This window comes from Rhagoletis pomonella, unplaced genomic scaffold, assembly GCF_013731165.1.
Source record: "Rhagoletis pomonella isolate Grant_MI unplaced genomic scaffold, Rhpom_1.0 Rhpom_scaffold_00007, whole genome shotgun sequence".
Lineage (NCBI taxonomy): Eukaryota > Metazoa > Arthropoda > Insecta > Diptera > Tephritidae > Rhagoletis > Rhagoletis pomonella.
This window is the reverse complement of record NW_023458561.1, coordinates 47201216-47223740: the sequence shown is the minus strand read 5'-3', so window position 1 is coordinate 47223740 and position 22525 is coordinate 47201216. Positions and strand designations below refer to the sequence as shown.

The window sequence follows — 22525 nt, the reverse complement described above, 5'->3', positions numbered from 1 at the left end:
CCAAAATACCAGACTGGTTAAAATAGTGTAATTGATGTGTTTTTTTTGCATCCTTAAAAATCCTGTTTAATGGGCCGTCATAGCGGACTCATCATGAAAGTTCTAGCCTGGTTATATATGGTGTAACCAAAACCGTTGTCAGCTCTTGGACTATGTATTCCCACTGAAAATTTTATCCCAACTGAAAACAAATTTATTTAGATTTTAAATTATATCCCTTACAATTTACCTTTAAAGTTGTTAATTTGTACAATCATTAAAAAGTTCAATGCTGCCAATAAGCAGATAGATAATAGGTAGATATAGCAGCACACGCCTGTTTATGAACAAAAGAAAATGCATATTTACACGTGCTGCCGTGAACCCTATCAATAAGTGCATAGTAAATCAAAGCAGCCGTGGCACAGGGATGACTGCCGACAATGGCCTTCGCGTTCTTATGCACTTACTCGTAAATGAGACGTGTTGGTTAACCCATTATTAGGCACTTAAGGCGATACAATGCGTGAGTTTAACATGGATTTTATAATTTTAAGTGTCAGTAAAACTAAACCAAAATGAAATTAAACTAAATGAGGCGCAGCGGCAAGCGCATGCAGAGACGAGCATATTGATGTAAGTATGTATGTATGTATATCCCTTACTTATTTATGCATGATTTTGGAGGCGCCAATTCCCTAATGATGACACCAATATTCATTTCATTAGTGGGTGTGAAGTGCTCTTAGTGATTGGGGTCGTTCTGTCGCACACGGAAATACATACATACAACATACATACATACATACATACATACATACAGTCGTCGTCACATGTGGGTGTTATTTGCCGCTACTGTGGGTTATCGCTTAGCCTTTGGCGCGACCCTGCCTTGCCCTGCTCGGCTTCGGAGCTAATAAATAGCAATAATGTCACCGCTTTTGATAAACACACGAAGTAATGTGCCACAGCCGTTTGTCATATGCTGTGCACCCATAAATTTTCAAGGCAAACGCTGTTGTTATTGCTTTTTGTGTCGTTGCTACTGCTGCTGCTACTTGGCAGCTAGTCGTTTCCATAATCATAAATTAGACATTGTGTCAGTTCGAATTTGGTTGGAAACTTTTCTGCATTGTATCATGCGCTTAGTACAAATGCATTTGTTTGTAGGTATACATATGTACGTGTACCAGATATGCATATGTATATGAACATATATCCATGTAGATATGTATATCTATATGTATATGTAGGCACATATTTACTTCTGTACATTGTATAAATAAATGAGGTATTCTTATCTTTTATTAAAAGCAGCCAAAAAAATGCGAAGAAGATATTACCATTTGTTTTCTGCCTGAAACAAGCTGCCTGGAACTCAACTCCACTCCTCCAATCAGAAAAAAAGTAAAAAAAATCTCTTCTCATATCTAAGCCGAATTGCGAGAAAACCGACTTGCCCGGAAAAGTGGCAGCAAACCAGATAACCGGCACTTACGAAGGAAGTTAAAACTATTCTGGTTTCCTAACTAATCTTTCTGGAACAGGCCGGATCGTGAGCTCGATTTTTTTTTTTTTTGGGGAAATGGCTCTAAAATTTTGTACGCCCAAGTATGATAGACATTTTATTTTATTATAGTATATATTGTTCATAAATGAATTATATTGTTATAAATCATATGTTTTGAGTCATACGTTTTTGAGAAGAATACACCGTAGTAATTTTAAAATTTCAAAATTACATTTCTCGACTGAAAAATAAGATACTCAAGCTAACTCGACGGTACACAGTGTGCTGTTTTAACACTTCATGCCAATTAATCGTAGCGCTTTCGAGAGAAGCAATATTTTGATATGAAACAAAATGGCTTTGAAAGCTAATGTAATTACCTTTCAAGGAAAACTATTGCCATTGAGTCACAATGACTCCTTGACCTTAAAAAAAATTGGTCAAAATCAGTGTTCTTTAAAAAAAAACATGCAAAATCCAACGGATATATTAAAAAAAAAAAATTTTTTTTTGGATTTTTATCATACTAATATTAAAGATTTTGAGACGAGAAACACGATTCCACTGTTTAAAAAACGAAAAAAAAAAAAATTCAACCCCTCAATTTGAAAAATGCATTTTTTTATAATTTGCATGCAGCTGTGCATCATTCACACAATTTTATATTTTCACAATTTTAATTTTGGTTTTTCTTGACAGTTCAGTTAATTTTTTCGGTATTCGAAATGTTAAAAAAAGTTAGGCAATCGTGAAAAATCACCATCTCTTTCGAAAACCGGAAACCAGAAATCGAGGAAAATTAACATAAATGTGTAAAAATTTTATAGAATCAATTGATTTATTTTTATTAAAACTCTTTTTATAAAATTTTTTTCTTTTGAAAGTTAAGGGCATCTTGTGTTTATAGAACTTAGTAAAAATAAAGTGCAATCTATGAAACTTTAAGACGTTTATTTATTTATTACATACTGAACATAAAACTTGCATAAAAATGCATGTTTTTTAAAGAGCGTATTATCTGAAGCGAATTTTCAGTATTTTCTGGTGATATTTCTTCAGAAGTATAAAGTATATATTCCTGAGTGCGCCCCTGCAACTAACCATTCATTCTGTTAAAACTTAGAATTTATGTATCACTACCAACATTTATTTATAGCTCATTAACCAATTTCCATTTTTTTATCTTTCTCGCGCACAGTTCAATCAGGATTTGTACTCATCGTCGGGCGTGCAATTGGCCTCATCGAGCGCCTCTGGCAGCTCACATTCGCCCTGCAGTCCTATCCTTCCGCCGGCGGTGAGTGCTAATGCTGCCGCTGCAGCAGTAGCGGCCGCGCACAATACCGCCGCGGCGGTAGTCGCCGTCGCAGCACAAACGGCCAATCACTCGGCGAGCATAGCTGCAACGACGAGTCTGCCGTTGGGCGGCGGTGGCGGCGCTGGTGTACCTGGTGGTGGTGGTGGTGGTAGCGGCAGTATAGGAGGTGCTGGTGGTAGTGCGGGCGTTGCAAGTTCAGTGCTTGGTGCCACAGGAGGTGGCGGCGGAGGAGTGGTCATTGGTGGCGGCAGCGGCAGCAGCGTAGCGGTCAGCAATGCGATACAACACAGCAGAGCGCATACCAAAGAAGAAGATATGGGAGTGCAACGAAGTGAAGCTGAAGGTAAGTGTGTAAATTTAATTGATATGCGGTGAATTTGCACTAAAAAAAAAATTTGTAGACAGATCTCATACATATGTATGTATGTATGTAGATACATATACCTACAGCGCGTTTGGTTTTTACTGTTATGTAGTACTTAAGTATTAAGAATGCGATATAAAACCAATTTAGAAAAAATATTTAAATTTTACGCTGACATTTGCGACAGAATTTTTATGCGACATCTAATCGTTCTTTGCGAATTATACGCATATTTTTGCTAGCTGCTGCGAATATTTATCATTTTTTGTTTGAAAGCGATCAGCCTAACCTCACTGGCCCGACAATACATACATACACTCACACACTCACGTGAAGACAAGTTCACTGAAATGTGTTTAGTTCGCGGGCAGGTGTTGGTAGTGAATTCCAGTAGCAGCGTCGCGCCTTGATCGGAATGCGGTTGCGCACTCTTTAGTGCGTCGCGTCGCTTGGCGTTACCGAGCGTTTAGCGTCGCGCAGCTTCTCATTTCGCCACAACTCAAGTCCATCTGAATTTTTCAAATTCCACAGACGAATTTTTAATACATTTTACTCTATATACATACAAATTTGTACATATGAATGTATAAGCATAGGTATGCATATCTACATACTAAATACATGTGTTTATGAAAAGCTTTAGCGCTTGAATGCGCGCGCGCCAAAGTGACAAAACCGCTGCTACTGCTAATTAATTTGCAAAAATTTTTCAGATTTTTCAATGTCATTAACTTTAGTATCCATTAATTTCATTTTGTTAGCTATGTATGTACGTGTGTATGTACATCTGTATTTATATGTATGCTAGTCTCATAGCCGTCGAAATGTAAGGAAGTGTGGAGAAATATTTGAAGAATTACACAAATAAATGTTTATCACTAAATTTGTAGGCGCAACCAACTGTCAAAATGTTTATTTGCTTTTACAAAGTTGGAGGTGTTGAACAAACTAGGTGTATCTACTGATTATTTATGGAAGAGCTTTAAATGGTGATTAGCAGATTTCCTGGATTTTGTTTGTAGCTGTTCGCATAAAATTAAAAAAGTGGATTGGTTTGCATTTAACTTACATATATATGCACATACATACGTCACATAAAAAATTTGTATTGCCATCTTTATTTCGTGAACAAATCAATCAGTCGTCCGGTCGGTCGAAACGGACGCAGATGTTTAAGGGCCGCTCCTTTTTTAGAAAGCATTGTCCTTAAGTCACTACTTGGAAACTCCTATATGTTCTAATTTTTTGATATACCTCATGTTGAGAGGCTGAATTGAAAATGCCGGTTTCACCAGCAATTGTGAACAATTATTTTTGTTCCCGTCTGTCAGTTTTTATAGTAAATTCAAAGTACTAGGTGCACCGAGCTTTGCCCGGAGTGCATAGACTTTTTAAAGTTTTCCAGCTTTGGATATCAAATACTGGTCATTTGGATAGCATTAAAAAAATATTTAAAAAAAATTGGGTTTCGATATCTATGAAGTAAATTTCTCACTCTAAAATTTATATATATGTACTGGGTATACATACATACAAAAAAAAAGCTGGTGGAAATTAACAAAATAAAAATTTTTAGAACATAGAAGCATGGCAACCCTGATCGAAAATATTTTCGGACCAAAGTTCTCAACAATACCTTTCATTTGATATCCATATTGCGATGTTTTAGATAAATTGTGGAGAATTGAAAATAAGTGGCAACCTTAGACTCATATCCTAAGGGATAATATTTTTTATATAGGGAAACCATTCTTTAAGAACCTTCTCTTGGTACCCATGAATAGCAATATTTAACCTTTTTTTCTAAACAAAAAATTAAATAAGTTTGCGATTGAAAAGAGGTGGCACCCCCATTAAACATATTTTTGGATTAGGGACCTTTCATTTGATACCCATATTATAATGTTTTAATAAATTTGTAACTAATTTCGAATAGGTGGTAACCTTATAATAATGATAATGCCTATTCAGATAACCTTAAAATCCAAAACATTATCTGTTTACAAAATATAATCAAAAACGTTATAGCCGTTTCCGAGATCTCTATATATATATATAAGAATTGCTCGTTTAATGTAATAAAAAACACACATAATAACTTTTATATGAACAATCTGTGGTATGGGAGATATAGCCAGTAGTGGTAGTACAGTACCACTTTTGACGATTTTTGTATCATTATTTGGAAAGTAGCTCACGAATTAGTTAATTTTTAGCCGTCCAAATTAAGTAGTTTTAAAATAAAACCCAATATCTGAACAATCAGTTGTACGAAGGCTTTAGGTTATAGTGACCCAATCTTTGTAATTTTCACTGTAAGCTTTCTGTCGATAATCAGTGAAACTAGTGCGAAATTTCATGTTCCAAGCTGCATAAATGGAGGAATTACGACAAAAAACCCAATATCTGAACAATAAATTGTATAGAGGCTATAGGTTATAGGGGCTCGAGTTTTCTGATTCCGACAAATGATTGATATGTTGCAAAAATACGTCCGCTTACCAAATTTCAGTCGGATATCTGAAAAACTGAGTGACTAGATTGCTCGACGTTCTCATCATTACCTTTCCATGGGTCTATATCTTCTTCTTCTGGTACTTACAAACATCGGACCAAAGCTATAATACCATTTCATATTCATGAAAGATATAAAAATCATTTTTCACTAACATTTACATTCGTGAAATTGGCTATTAGTTTGTTATATGTTTTTTTTTTTTTTATAAAATTTAAAGCAACAAAAAAAAAACAATTTATAAAAAAATTATTTTAATTTTCGACCGTGACAGGACTCGAACCTGCAATCTTCGGATCCGAAGTCCGACGCCTTATCCATTAGGCCACACGGCCCTCGAGTTGCCGCTTGAGCATTGCTACACTTAAGTGTGCGCTGTTGTTTGTACAACAACAAGCGCATAGCAAGTATTTGTTTGGGCATTTTTAGGGTACATACATACATACATACATACATGCATACATACATACATAGATTAGCTGGCACGATAGAATGATGAAAATTGTTAGCGAAAATTAATGTTTGCCTAAATGTTTATGCAAATATTAATGTTTGTAGATATTAGTCATGTATGCACATTAGATTGCATGACTCCCCATCCAAGAAAAAAATCGGTACTGTGTTTCTATTGGAATTGTAAAATCTATTTTATTTTAAGACTTCCACCAAAATATTTCGGTAAAATATTAAGGTTAACGTGAGCTGAAAATAATTCCAAAAAGGGAGTTTTTTATGAATAAAAATAGTTTCTTAAAGATTTTTTTTCTAAAACCCCTCAAATGACCAAACGGTTTAAGCTTAAAAATTTTGCATACAAATATTTAAAAAAATTTTTAAAAAAATTTCTACGGAATCGTTATAATGAAATTTTTGATGCTGTTTTTCAAAGATTGGTATAAAAAAAAATTGCACACGTGAACCTTAACTATTCTGATTTAGACTTGTGAGGTATCATTGGAAAGGTGTTTTCTCACCCTTTTTATTTATTTCTAATAAACTCATTCAAAGAATGAAAGAGAAAGATAAGATGAACGAACGTCATCCCAAGTTGAATTAATTTGTGTAGGGATTTGAAAAAGAAAAAAATCGGGGCGTGAAAAAGTTTTTTTTTTGCATTAATAAAAATAGTGGGAAAATACCATTCTACTGATGACTTCATAAGTCTAAATCGGAATAGTTTTGGCCCAGTTATTCAAATTTTCCATAAACCAATCTTTAAAGTTAAAAAACAGCATCAAAAATCTCCTTATTACGATTCCGTTGAAAACATTTTTAAACATTTTTATGCAGATTTTTTTAACCTTAATCTGTTAAAAAGTTCTTTGAGAAACTCGTTTTTTTTAACTGCAAGTTTGGAGGTAAAAACCGCAACTTTTTTTTGGTGATGCAGTCTAATGCACATACATACACGTTTACACAGACGGTTTTTGATCCCAAGTCTGACTTTATATAGTTCCCGATCAGAAAACAAGAGATTTCTCCCGGTCCAGGGAGCGCTGTAGTCCACCATCTGAAATTTCAGCGCGATATTTTTTATACATAAATTCGTCATTTCACTTCGAAATAATTAGGAGAATACTGGATTTTTGCATGGAGTTCTTTTTTGGGGTTCTAGTTAGTCTACATATCAAAAATTCCGGTCCTTCCAAGTGCCACTAGAGATATTACGAAGGGTCCAAGGCCACAAGAAACTGCTGTTTGCAAAAATCTAGTTAATGATCACTTTTGTTTAGGATATTAGATACCAAAATATCAAGCGAAATCGAACCTTTTGATAAATTTTGGGGCAAGTACCTAATTTTGTGAGAACAAAAAACCTTTTGCCAAAATAAAATAAAATTTTTTAAGCAAAGAAATAATGAAATTAATAATTATTCCGCTGATTTCGAATATATGCTTCGGTTTTTTCTGATTGCGTTTGTTACCATTTCACGATAGCGTTCACCGTCCACCGTAACATAAACACCTCAAACATTGACTTTTGTGGGTGCACAGTTTTTTTTCTTGCGGTGCAGCTAAGCTTGTTAACGCATCCGTTTAGGTGAAACGGTACCACACCGCTTATGATGTGTTTTTTTTTTCATCCGCATCAACGTTTGGATCACTTTTACGCGTTGTTCAACTGAGTATCGCTTCATGACTAAGTTTGCTAAAGCCTGTACTACCAATTGTCAGGAAAAAATAAAAACCAAGAAATTATCATATCACAAATAATCCCTGTCAAAGATCTGCATTATGCTTTTATCACCCTCTATTCATGCATACCGTATTCATAAACATGAACAATGTTATACTTCTTTTCCACCCAAAAATTAAAAAAAAAGTTAATAACGAATATTTTTTAATAATTAATTCATTTTTTCCACAGCTCGGCTAGTGGGTTCACATCACAACGAGTCCTCCTGCTCATCAAGTCCTGATTCACCTCGCCACGCATTGCACGGAGCACAAGCGAAGGAACTGCCCCTGCCGTTGGATAGCTCGAATGTCAACGGACAGGGTAGAGCACAATACTTATCAGCCACCTGCGTCGTATTTACAAACTATTCCGGCGACACGGCCAGCGTTGTGGATGAACACTTTTCGCGGGCGCTCAATTTTAGCAATAAAGAAAGCAAAGGTGAGTAGTTTAAAAATGAAAAAAAATATATATAATTAAATAGTTATGTAGACGCACATGGGAGTGCATTTATTTCATTAACTGCATATGTATTTACATACATATGTATAAGGGTGGTCCTTAAAAATATCAGCATCTAAATTTTTTATGGGTTCTACGTATGTACAAAAAATAGACAACTGAGAAATTTTCAAAGTTTTAAAATTATTTTTAAGGGTCGCTGTTATCAAATCTAGTGTTGTGATAAATATATTTAGTTGACTGATTTCTGTGTGTATCATTTGATTTAAGTTTTTTTTCATTATAGAGCATTATAGAAGGACAACGAGAGCTCAAAACGCATTTTTTTATTTTTTCTTTGGGCTGTTATATTTGTGCAATGGTATTTTTGTGTGTAGTGTATGATTTCGTTGCAGGGCTTCGGAGCGGATTTTTGTTTATCGATTCCATTTTCGAATACTTTGACGATCCGTTTTTCCACCATTAGCTCCGTTCCCGCTCCCAATAAGAAACCAATTTGTTTATTTACAGCCTTACAACCGTTTGCCCGCAAGAACGATTCGTCTGCCGGTTTAAACGTAATCGAGATGATTGCAACTTAATCGACGTATGTAAGATAGTAGCTGAACGTGCAGAGGTGCTTGCTGATATTTGTTGGCTTACAGCAGTACGAATGCCGTCAGCGGCAACACATAATTTTTCTTTTTTTTCCTTTTTTGTTTTTGGTTTTTCTTAATTACGAAAAAGCATCTGTGAAGTGCAGAACCAAATTAAACGCCAAAAAAATTTATTCAAGTTGAAAATTTAAAGACAAATTTATAAAGCGGCTGTAGCTGAATGTGTAGAGATGGTTGCTGTTATTTGTTAATCCCGTCAGAGACAACGTGTTAATATGTTTATAAAAATTTTTGTTTTGTATCTCCGAATTATGAAAAATCACTTGTGAAGTGCAGAGTATAAACGTAATCAAACAAAAAGATCGACAACCAAAAGTTTGGTTGATGTAAAGAAAAGGGTGGTTAAATTACCAAATATTTAATTGTTGAAAACATCAACCAAGCCCATTGTTAATATTAACCAAAAATCACATTGATTCCTTTTCAAGTTTGAATTTGGTAATATTAACCAATTTTTGGTTGATTTTTTGCTCAGTGTAGATACATATCGAGCATTAACCGCCAAAAGATTAGCCAACATTTTTTTAAATTTGCTTATTAATATGAACCCAGTGTATTTTATCTTGTAAATAAAATGGCAGATATTAACCCACCAAGCTAAAAATCTGAAAATGTAACAAAAAAAAAATTATTAAAAAAATTGTGCGGCAGAAACGTATGTACAGGCAAGAACCTAAAATTGTTTTGAAACGGATACGTTTTTGGATGTTTTTCTGATATTTTTCTTATCGATATTTTTTTTTCAATACGCTTTACTTCTAAACTTCAGAGATGCTTTTTTATGGTTAAAAAAATAAATAACACTTAAACAAGGAAGCGCCTGACGGCATTCGAACCAAGCGCCTCTGAAAGCTAACAAATACTAGCACGCTCCTCTGATGATTTTAAATGTTTAACATGAACAAATAAAATACAATTATTACTTTCAAATAAAATTGAACGTTTTTGGTTACGTAAATGAACGAGAATTGTAGTTGTATTCCGTTCTTTTCCGCATAGGTGGGAAGTCATTGTTTTTTCATCGCCGTTCAAATTGACGTGGCAATTATACCTGACTGCTGGACATTGTGCAAGGAACAGTATTGCAAAGTAAAAATATAATGAAATTTTATTTAATATGCTTGTTTTCAGTGGCGAAAATAAAAAAATTAAGTAAATTTAAATTTCTTTAAGCAGCTAAGGAGCAAATTAATTTTTCTAGCTAAGCCCTGTTTCGTTGAAAAGACAAAGTACGCGACGAACCGCTTGTTTTAATGGGACCAAATTTGCTGAGTTATAGCTGGGCAAAGTCAAACTACTTTCGAATTTTTGTGGTTTTTTTTTTATATAAATTTTTTCAAACCCTGCAAGGGGCACCTAAAAATTACTTAAAAATTATGAAATTTTCGTTGATGTCTTTATTTTGTTATAATTAAAGGGGGTGCCTCGTAAAAAAAGGAACATATATGTTGATATTTTAGCGACCACCCTAATGCCTATGTGTGTTTAGGTGTTTTTACAACAACTGAATGAGGCTGTTAATAGTGATAAAAACAAAACACCTCCAAATGCAGATTTTCCAGCGAAATCACACCGCATAAGTATACCTGCATTGTATGTATGTATGGTATGTAAGTGCATATGTGCATATATAAATATGCATGCATGCTGCTGTCTGTTGATTTCTCTTGCGCCAATTTTTTCTATGAAAATTGCACTTGAAAATTGCCGCCTTTTGGTGTCGCTTGTCGTGAAAGTGCCACAGCAGCCAGCCAACCAGCCAACCAGCCAACAAATCAACCAGAGCCGTGCACCAATTTCGCCACTTTGATTTGATTTACATGACTAATGAAGCCTTTTATAATGCGCCACGCACGATTTTCATTATGGGGCTATGCAATTGTGCAGTTGAGTGTGTTTAGGTAGGTTTTGAGATGATCAAAAAGCGGCTGCTGTCATGTAACTGTCAAGCGTACTACAGTGGCGCAATGTTGGTACCCACCACGTCCAACTCGTCATCAAGTGTGTTGTATTCTGTCAAGAAACGGACGGGTATGGGAGGAATAGTGGGAGCAGATATACACATGTAAGAAGAGATGAGTGCCAAAAGTAATAAAATTGTTAAAGAAATTCTATCTCTCAGTTTGCTGGTGCGTTTCTAGACGCGCCCCGCCGCCGTAAACATCTATGTAAATGCCATGTCATAACGAGTGTGTACAAGAAATTAACACGAGCGAGTTTTAATTCAAATTGGTTTTATTGTCGCTTAGTTGATGTCTCAATTTTGCAAGTCTATTGTTTTTTTTGCTATGTTGTTGTTAATTTTTGGCAAAACATAACTTTCTGCCTCACACAATAACTTCATAAATTAGTCAAGGCGTGGCGTGGCGTGGCGTGGCGTTGCACGTTGCGCTCAACCGCTTCGCCGTCCGTTAGCGATAGCGGTGGCTGCGGCTGCTGCAACCTCTGGTGCTGTCAGTGCCTGACACTTGCTGCTTGTTCTTTTCGATTTCGTAAAATTAATTACCGCATTTAATGAAGATAAACGCGTTGTCTTAAGCACATGACTTGTATTTTTTCATGTCTTTCAACGTCTCATTTCGTTCTTTTGGTTGGGGTTTTCTGCTCGCTTACTTTTACTTTCACGTGTCGCGTTGTCAGTTGCTTTTCCTTAATTTTACTTGCATATTTTTTGCGTGCTCATCAGTGTGTTTTGACTCATTAGCGCAAATGTTGGGGTAAAAAATTTAAAGTGTAGATAATGTAAACGTTTGCGAATTGAAGTCTTGTTTTTGTTGTTGTAGTCACAAACTGCGCCACAGTGTGGTGATTAAGTTAATAAACTTGATAAGTAATATACGTAAAATGTATGTATGTTGTTACCCCGCGTATGTTTCAAAAACCAGTTAAATTAAGGTAGCGTAATGAAGTATGTAATTAAATTGCATAGCCACATATTAACAAACCACATTTTTACATCTGGGGTTCTGCCTACCTTTTTTCTATTATATATTTTGGCCATTTATTTAAAATGTGAAATTCGGAAAAATAGGTATCTTCACAAAATGTACGAAACTTAGCAATACTGCCTTAACCCTACCACACCTTGCGACAGTAAATTTTACACACAAAAATTAATATAATCGCTAAACTGTGGCCCAAATATAGTAAAAGTGCGTTTTTAGTTTTTCTCTCTGACTGGTTTTCGCCTAGCGCTAATCTTACATAAGGCCCATCTATTCAAGAGTGTACCATCAGAATGATTTTTAAAAGGACTTTGAAATTTCAAGGTTATGATTATTTGATTAAAAAAATTTTTTGAAACATTTAGGTCAATGGTAAAACTAAACATATCCCTGAAATTCCAAAGTCCTTTTAAAACAAATCCTGACATCAGAGAGAAAAACTCAAAACGTAATTTTACTATAGATATATGGCCCTTCTATCGCGGGCATCGTCTGGACTTTACTCCGGTCGAAGTAGATTTAATCCGGTGTTTGAAAATTTTAAAAGCTACTCCTCTACTCCGCTTGCCTTCAAACCTGCTCTCCTTTTTCACGAACGTTATCGTCCTCTTAGAGCCAATTTTCGCAGTTAACGGCTAAAATTTTTGTGGAGTTAATTCCTTCGAATTAAGTAATATATGTTCTAGATATGAAACAAGTCGGAACACAAATACGGATTTTCCAATTATCTCGTCGACATCATGCCATTTAGAAGCCCTACTTCCTTAATGGCATCCACCTTTGTCGTGTGTTCTAGAAACTTACATTTAAACATGTTGAAGGGTTCCCTGCAGAAGAGCGCTTCGCCGACTCCTCTGTCCAGCTTCGATCCATCCTCCTGTTCAGCCCTTGGGAAGACTTCCATGACAGTTTCCTAACTAAAATCAAGCCCCTAGTGGAGCGTTGAGTCACGACAGGACGAAAGAGAGCTGGGTGGAGTGACTCCAACTTATTGGGTTATATGCTCACTGAAGTTAGAAGCGTCTGTTCACCAGAAAGTGCCGGCCAATACTTGGTTGAGCTTGGGATTGGGCCTAAAAATTCTAGGTATCAAGCAGGGAAATCTTCCTTACCCAAGCAATTGAAAAGGCAAAGGAAAATAAACAGATAACCATGTATGCATTTCTAGATACATGAGCTGCTCTTGATAAATAGCACGAAGCAATACCCATGGGTATAACAAGGAAGGATATTCCTAAGCTCTTAGCCGACTAGGTTATAAGTATGCTGAAATCGAGAAATGCACAATGTAGTCGAACTAGAAGGTAGTAGGCGAACGGTAATGGCCACTCGTTGCTGCCCTTAACGAGGGGCCCTATCTCCCCTACTGTAAAAACTGGTTGTGGACGAATGTTTAGAAAAACCAAAAGGGAATGGCTTGAAGGCATATGATATACCGATAACCTTGTTGTCTACATGGTAGGCTGGGACGAGGACACCATATGCTCCAGGAAGCAGTCTGCTCTTAACTTAACTGTGGGATGGTATGCTGAAAACGGCCTGTCAATTAACCCAATGCAGAAGGTAAATTTCAGCAAACCAAAATTTGGTGGTACAGAGATTCAGTTTTCACAAGAGACGAAATGGCGGGATACTAGACAGGAGAATCAATTGGAGCTCACTTCTCACAGGGGTTACCAATAAAATCATGAGCGCATTTTATGCTTGTCGAAGTCTCCAAGTAAAACTTGTGGAATATCTCCGAAATTAACGTACTGGTCATTCAATGCGGTGATAAAACCGATTGTCATTTATGCGGCACTGGCAAGGGAGCCAAAAGCCAAACAAGCAAGCTTCAGCGTCACTCTAGGCGGACATAACGGGGGCTATGCGCATACGCCCGATAAAAGTGTTGGCCGGTTGGAGCGCCCTGAGATTGCCGAACTTAAGAAAACCATTCGTAAATAATTCCGTAGTCAAACTGATAGACTTAATGCCACCGAAGTTGTTATTTATAAAGCCCCACTACCTGAAAGGGATACCAAGAAAATGATAATCACCATGTTCAGCGAGAGATCTCATGTTTGGTTCCCTGATGGATCATAACTTAAGGCTCGAATGGACATATACCGAGCCTTATTCCAAACCAAAATTTTGAAGTCTATGGCCACGAATGTCTTCGAAGAAGGAATAATAGGGCAACAATAAACATCATGGTGTATAGGCAGGTAGCGTTAAGAGCCCTTGACTCTTGGAGAACGGTATCAAAGCTAGTAGAAAATTGACGCTGAAAAAAAACTAGGAACCAATAAGACAGTTAACTTGTGGTAGGTTCTGGGCCGTGATGGTTTCGATGGCAAAGAAAGAGCTGAGATTTTAGCGAAATACGGCGGCCAACCGAGCCTGATCGGTCTTCAACATTTCTGTGGAGGATACATGGCAGATCTCCTAAGGGGCTAAAAGAACTCGCTAATTGGAATCCAACAGCACACGAAAAAGAAAAAAAAGCAATCCAAAAGATTCATAACTCCCTCTTTAGGAACTCTCACTGCGTACCTGACTGAATACTGCAGGCTCTGGTACCATCTATACAAAATGGGACTCTCTGGGGAGTCGAAACGAGCAGGGTTTTGTGAGCTGGAGATAGAAACCTTGAAACATACATTATGCAATTGCCCACGTATAACTCGACTTAGGGTACGTTCACACAGAAAGCGGAGCCGAGTCGAGCGAAGCCGTTCGGAGCTATATGAAAGTGTTCATACAGCAAGCTTTTTCATACGCGTTTTGGAGCTGAAAGCAAAGCAGTTTTTAATTTTGAATTTGGTATTTAACTTTTCAGCTTCATGACGCTGTTGCAAACAAAATAGCAAAATATTCCAAAAAAAAAACGAATTTTACAACTAATCTTTTGATTAAAATTGAGCAAATATTTTTGCGGCTTTTCATTGACGGTAAGTTTTGTGGTACCTTTGCAGCCGAGTCCATGAGTAAAGCTCTGCTTCGCTTCGTTTAGTGTGAATACCAGCAGCTTCGCTTTGTTTCGCCTTGCTTCGCTCGTCGCCGCTCGACTTTCTGTGTGAACGCGCCCTTAGACTTATACACCTTGGAGAACGATTTTCATCTCCATCCCGAATTTGGAATATGAAACCTAGCCTAAGGGTGGAGTGACTATTTAAGGGTTAGCATACTTAATATTAATAATATAGTTTAGGTTTTTTTTTTGATATTCTTAGCTACTGTCGTTTTTTAATTCAAGCCAGTCCGCTTTAGTGGTCTCTAATAGCTGATGAGCGTAATTTCTCTAATAGCTGATCAATTACTACCTATAAAAGATAAGCACTGCTACCGTGGCATGTCGCCATGAAATCTACTTTCTTTTACTTTCACCGCACACAGCTTATTCCACAACTATGTATGTTTATTTGTGACAAATAGAATGAAGATGTCCTGCTGCGTTGTACGTGTGTGTTTTATGATAGGCTTCTCGCATGTCGCATAGGGGCGTTACCCCTGTATAATTTATATTGAATCTGATAAGCGCACTTGATGAGTTTATCTGCCAAGGACCACACGCACCTAAGGAAAGAATACAAATATATGCAATTGTAAGTATGTGTGTATTTAGACTCGTAAATGCATTCCTGGCAATAGAAAAAAGCAAGCGCACGCTGCCCCACTATGGCATTGCCTGCATGCCTTTGGTTGCACTTCGCGCACCTTTCAACGAAGGTATGCGCATCGGGCAACCGCAACCGCAACGGCAAGGACCATGCCAAACGATGATGCAGTTGCTCGACTTTTAGATTTAAAATTAAATAAACGACTTGAAAAAATAGTCATACAAAACAACAAAAACAAAGCGAAAAATTGGTAGCAATAATTAAAAATAACTTGACATCTGCATGTGATGCAGAGCAAATGCAAAAGTGTAGTGCAACAAGAAGAGAAAGAAGTGAGGATACTTATAGAACAGAAACGAAAGAATGTAAATATGCATGTACATATATATAGATATTAGGGGGGGATAATTTAATTTCGAAAAAAAAGTGTATGCCATATTCGAATTCTACGTTCGATTCTAAGCAAAAATGGTCAACAAACCATATACCAAAAATCACGTTTGACCCTGCCAATTTTTAAAAGAAAAATTAGTGTATTATAATTTTTTCTGAATGAAATTAATTTTTCATTTACAATATTTACATTAGACAGGTTAACAAAACTATTTATTTTTTTCAAAATCCCTTGTGAAATATTTTCATATATTTCAAAGGCGCAGCCCTTTAAATTAGGTTTTAGAAGTCGGTCATCGGGAATGTCTATTTTTATGTAAGTAACACAGGATAAAAGTTTATATTTTATAGCTCGACTTTTTAGGCGACGTGACGGAATGAGCGATATATATTTTTGAAGCTGTAAAAAAGTTTGTTATGATTTTTCCATAAATTCCTTCTCCAAAAGTTGTTCAAGGTTAAGGTCGAATACATACAAAATTTTAAATTTTTTCTTAGATTTTCTTCAAAATGTTAAAACTTTTCACTAAATATCATACAATTGTTCTAAGAAATTTTATACCTTAAATTTCTCTTAAAAAAGATAATTTAACTTAAATTATAAAATTTTCAAGTTTGGCATTTTTTAAGAACTTGTTTTTTTCGTGTGGAAGAAAATAACTTCAAATATTGCACAAATTTTGAAACTTGGATTGATACGGTTTTTGTTATATAATAAACTATATTTTTATAAAAATTACTAAAATTGAATATTAAAAAAATTAATAGTCAAATCTTGTCAATATGTGGTATAGAAAATTTTTGGTTTGGTATACCTACACTTTAGTAAGCTTTACGATTCAGAAATTGTTAAGTGATCTTTGCTTTCAAGGAAAGTTATAAAATTTCAAAGAAAAATTTTATGATATTTAATGATAAGTTTTAATATTATGCCTTAAATTAAAAAAATTTAAGTTTTTTATATTTTCGATCCTTACCTTGAATAACTTAATTATTGAAAAATCATAACAGACGCTTTTACAGCTTTCGATTTCCTGCAAAAATATATATCGCTCATTTCGACACGTTGACAGTAAAAACGAGTTGTAAAATTTCAAAATTTCAAAATATTTTCCTGTGCTATTTATACGGAAAGTAGAAATTCGCGATATTGAGCGTACCGCTTTTCAAAGGCGCCTTTTTTCGCTGTCCCGAAAATATATCGCAAGGGATTTTGGAAAAAAATTGCCGATTTGTTTTTAACCAGTCTAATGTACTTACACACACACATATTTATAGGTATTTAGTGTTAGAGCTTTCAGCGGACCTGCGGAAAAATTCGATAAAGATACAAATGTTTTTCTGCTGTTGACAAACTTGCTTCTTGCAGCTAACATACATATGCAGCTACTTAAACTTAGCTGCCACTGGCTCTTCTTCTTCCTATTGTTGTGGGGTTTTTCATTTCTCTTTGGCTGTGCTGCATTGTGGCGCGCACAAAGGAATTTCATCGAATTTCGGTTGGCATCTAATTAAATTGCTTTCGAATCATGAATATGCCATGGCTGAACGACTACGAGTAAGTACGTAAGTACGTCAGCGAGTCGACGACAAAAGCGAGCGAGGCAGACTTTTTGTAGCTTATCGAAATACCGCACGAGGATATTTTTGGGAATCACTGCACGCCGCTTTAAATACGATTTAAGTTTTATGTGCACAACTAATGAATTAATGCAGTGAGGCGATGGCATTGCAGTGGCCCCAAACGGTTACAGCCACCAACAACCACCACCACCACCCAATGCATGCATGCGCCCGCTGCAACGGTGCATTCCAATGCAAATACCACAGCAAACAAAAAAATAAAATAAAAAAATTATAACAAAAAAATGCAATTCAAAAAGCAAATATTATAAATGACAGCGAACAACAATGCACGTCCCAACTGTTGCACAAAACTCTGCCATTAGCGAGTCAACTGGTTTGGACACAAGAAGATGCAACATTTTGACAATGCCTGTGCGGAAATGTCGGACGTTACATAGAGAGGAATCTATGTAATTATTTTAAGCGCAATGAAGTAAACTAGGCATAGTTTTAGATAGTAGACATAATATTTAATTTTTTTTTTTTAATTTAAAATCTGGACATGAACGCTTTGAGGTAAATATAGACACGTATTTTTGGTTATCTAAAAAATGGACATACAGAAAAATTTTTTTGGTAATATTTGAACAACGTATGCATACATACATACTTAAAAGTTTGACAATTTATAAACTGGACATCAGTTTTAGAAGCTATTTATGAATGGTAAAAACTAGACATAAATTTATGGCTACTTAAAAACCGGACATAGATTCATGGCCATAAAAACGGAGGTGTGAATTTTTTTATAAGCCTTAAACTTTATGGTGCCTAATATAAAAATGGAATTTAAATTTATTGTCACATAAAAACTGAACGCTTGAAAATAAAAACATTTTTGGTTATTTAAAAGCATAACATAGATTTTTGGTAAGCTATAAACTAGGTGTCAATTTCTGAGGATTTTTGAAATTGAAAGAATTTTTGGTAATTTTAAAAACTAAACATATTTTTTTTTTAACTCGACATGAATGCTTAAACGTAAAAATTACGAAATATATTTTTTGCTATTTAAAAACGAAAGATAGCTTTTTGGTAATCTAAAAACTAGGCGGTAATTTTTTTTTATGCAAACCTGGACATAATTTCTTGGTTATTTTAAAACAGGACATCAGTTCTTGGTAATCGGAAAAGTGGTCAACAATTTATGAAAATATAAACATTAATTTTTGGTAGTTAAGAAATTTCAAAAAAAATTAGGTCACTAAAGAAGTGGACACAAACATTTGAAGTTAAAAAGTGGACATAGACATACGTATAAATATTTTTGGCTACTCTGAAATTGGACAATAAAAAATATGTGTGGGGTTTTGGTAATTTCTAAGCTGCATAAAAGTTCTTGGACGCTTTAAAAAATGGACAAAAATTTCTTACAAATTGGGCATGAACTTCGATTAGTTGATAAATTGTACATAAATGTTTGGCCATAAGTTTTTCGTAGTTTTAAAACTGGACATAAATTCTTTATCTTAAAAGTCTGGTTACAAATTTCTGGAATTTTATAAATTAAAAGTTTGGCCATTTAAAAACTGCTTAATAATTTTTGGTCAGTGAAAAATTTAACATAACATTTTGGATACTTAAAAATTTGCGGTGGCGAGTGGATATACACACGCTTTAGCCTTGGATGGAATATTAAGAAAAAATATGAGTTGAATGCCAAAAAGTAGGCAAAAAACTTTACCAAAGTGGATATAGTTATGTAGCAGTTAAGTCGGTGGGTAGATGTCTCATTTTCCAAATATGATTTTTTTTTTTTAAATTAGGCACACGCACGCAATTTTTTTCCGCATTGCCGTCATTAATTTCGTGTAGTTGCTGATTCAATGCGATTTTAATGATTATATTTCCTTTAAGGGCTTTATTTATAAATACAATTTCAACAGCAGTACCATTTTTTTTACACACTTACACACTCATGTATTGTTGCAAGTTTTTATTGCTTTATGCATATGGATGTTCTGCAATAAAAATAATGTACATACATACATACTTGTATTCGTTTGTAAAGACATTTGTATCCTTCGGGGACTTCTTGTAAGTGTGGCACATTCTTGTTTGGTGTTGAAGTTCAAATATTTTGCAGAACTGAAATTTCCGAAATTTTCGAAATTTGCAATAAAAAATGGTATGCAATCGATTTTGGCATAATTAATTACTTTCACTGAATACCATTTACATAAATAAGTAAATATATTGATGTTGAAAATGCTTTCATTTAGATGCAATACAATGTGGCTATGTTTGTAAGCGCGTAGGAATGCACATATAAAAAGGGAATTTATTTGTATACTTTAATTATATTACAATTAATTAATTAATTACGAACTTAAAATGATTTACTTTGGAACGAATTTCAGTCATTCCTTATTGAATTTGTTTGGAATACAAATAAATCAGATTCGATGTTGTGCCAGCTATAGTGCCATTTTGCGAATCGAACATGGCAGGAAATGAGGGAAAATCACTACAAAATTATGTAACCTCCTCTCTCATCTTGTCAACCAGCGTCAATGCAATATGTTTGAAGTCATATTTTTTGGGGTTATAAAGAAAAAAAGGGCAATCTTTTGAGTTTTGACTTCAAAACTTAAAGAAATTGTCTAGGTCATAATACAAAAGTTCGTTTATTTTTTGTTTTAAAATAATGGTAAAGATTTTCAATTAGAAAATAGATTTTTCCTTGAAATCAGCGAAAGTAATTTGTTCGAAAACTATGTATGCTAGTTACCGATTCTCCCGAATGGGCTGATCACATTGATCCAAACAAGAGTAGGAATTAGCATTGTCGAGCAAACTCGGAAGTCCACCTTAACCCCAAAACATAGAAACAAAAAAAAAAACAAGTCCATGGTCTTATAGAATTTTTTTAATGCTTAACAAACAGGATTTCACAGTATTTCCCACAATATTGGTTAAAAAAAATTCTTATTGAAAACAGATTTGCCTTAAAATTTTCCCGGATAAGTGAAAAATAATACTATATCACACAATTTGCCAAACAATGATTATGTAAGTGTTCCTACAAAAAAATTCTACAAGCCCGGAATGACTGCAAGATTTGTCGAGAAGGAAGAAGTGATCAATGCTACAGCTGATTTATGGAAAGAACCATACCCGTACTGGTATGAGAGGAGACCAATCGTTGAATCAATTGGAGCCTCGGAGCTCAGGTACTATGGCCACGTCAACTGATCATCGATAATTTCGTCAAGTCACGGATTGAAAAAAGTAGATCATTGTAAAGGACTTATTATCCTTATATTTCATATAAATACTGGGTCATACATATGAAAGTCTCCGTTGTTTTTTGAGTACATTTTTGAAAAACAAATTCTTTAGTTGAAAATTAATTTTAATAAAGTACAGACTGGCCATTATTACCTATGACCTTGTAGCATTTTTCGAGTAGCTTCATAATTCGATTGGTTTAGTGCTTCTGTGGTTTATCGGCGAAAAATTTGGCCAGATGATTTTCAGTGGCTCTTCGATAGGCCAATTTTTACCATCAAAAGAGTTTTGGAAGGCCAAGGATGCCATACAACTTCCCAACCAAGTTCCGTCCAGTTGTTCCCATTGTCTTGATGATTGATCGTTTCGCCCCGTTTTAGCAGTTCATAATGGACAATTCCCTTCTAGTACTACCAAGGCTTTGAAATAATAATAATAACATAATACATCCTATCTACATATATTTTCCCCTGTTTTAATAAATTTTCCTCATGCGCAATGGTCGGCATCTGCGCCTATTCTCATACACTAATTTCTGTTGAAATTTATGCCCAATTGCAAAATGTGTATGTGAGTATGTACGTGTGCATATATAAATATACCCACTTCACAAATTTGCAATGAAATGTGTCACTTAACGGCATGGCGCCACGCCTTGTTGCACATAAGGCGGTTGCGCGCTTTGTGATTAACAGGAATTCGCAGCAAGCATGTTCAGGATCAACACGTTCATTAAAAAAGAGAACTTGAAGAAAGAAAACTATAAGAAAAAAAAACATTTATAACATTTGCTAAAGTACTTAATAATACGAGTAAATAAACCAATATACTACTTTAATGTATGTATATGTGTACATTAGACCGTACCAGAAAAAAAGTTCGCCATACTTCCCCTATTCTAAGTACTTTTGCAAGGCAATTTGGTAAAACAATTTTTTTTTCATTTTTTGTCATATCTTCGGCATTAACAGTCGGATTTTAAGTATGCTATATCGATGTTCTTGTATCGAGGAGCCAATTTTTGGGTATATAATAGTTATCCAGCAGCTCTCAGTTTCTGTCATCCTGACGTATCACCCTAATGTCACTTAATTAAAGTCCACAAAAAATTAAACTATTGCTAAGGAAGCGTGCATTTCGATTCGAAGACAATTTTTTGTTCTACAGATCATTGGACTCAAGTATCCTAACATACCACCCTAATGCCAGTAAATTAAAGCTCACCAAAACTCATTAAACTTTTGCTCAGGAAGTAATTTTATTATTCTAGTAAAACTGTTTAAAAAAAAGTAAATGCGCCTCGGCCACATTGGAGAAGTGAAACTTACATTATGTATCTATTTTGTCTCATAACCAATATACATACATATGTACGTACATACATATGAACATCTGCTTTTGCTTAAGATTATACTTTTAGTCTTTTTTCTATCTAGATCCTACCTCTACCCCTGTTCGTTCTAATTATGTACATTTATGATTTCCTTTATCTTTATACTCTATCGATAATAAAATCGATAGTAACCATCTAACAAAATATCGATAACAAAACTGATAAAAATATCGATAACAAAATCGATGACTAATTTGATAAAAATTTCGATGGCCAAATCGATAAAAATAGCGATAAGAAAATCGATAAAAATAGCGATAACAAAATCGATAACAAGATCGAAAAATAATCGATAACGAAATCATTAACAAAACCAATAAATAGTCGATAACAAAATCGATAAAAAGATCGA

The 22525-nt window shown here is 35.0% G+C and overlaps 1 protein-coding gene and 1 non-coding gene across 3 annotated transcripts in view; one reads left to right on the top strand and one right to left on the bottom strand.

Annotated features, from left to right (window-relative positions):
• The window catches only part of LOC118742936 (protein vestigial), a 59535-nt gene that overhangs the window by 23455 nt on the left and 13555 nt on the right, over positions 1–22525 (top strand). For both annotated transcript variants that reach the window (XM_036475366.1, XM_036475365.1), the window contains exons 2-3: positions 2688–3150; positions 8055–8306. In XM_036475366.1, coding sequence (XP_036331259.1) covers positions 2688–3150; positions 8055–8306 — 715 coding nt within the window. The remainder of the gene's footprint in view (positions 1–2687; positions 3151–8054; positions 8307–22525) is intronic.
• Trnar-ucg lies at positions 5949–6021 on the bottom strand. The gene has a single exon. It is a non-coding gene; the product is annotated as a tRNA-Arg (tRNA).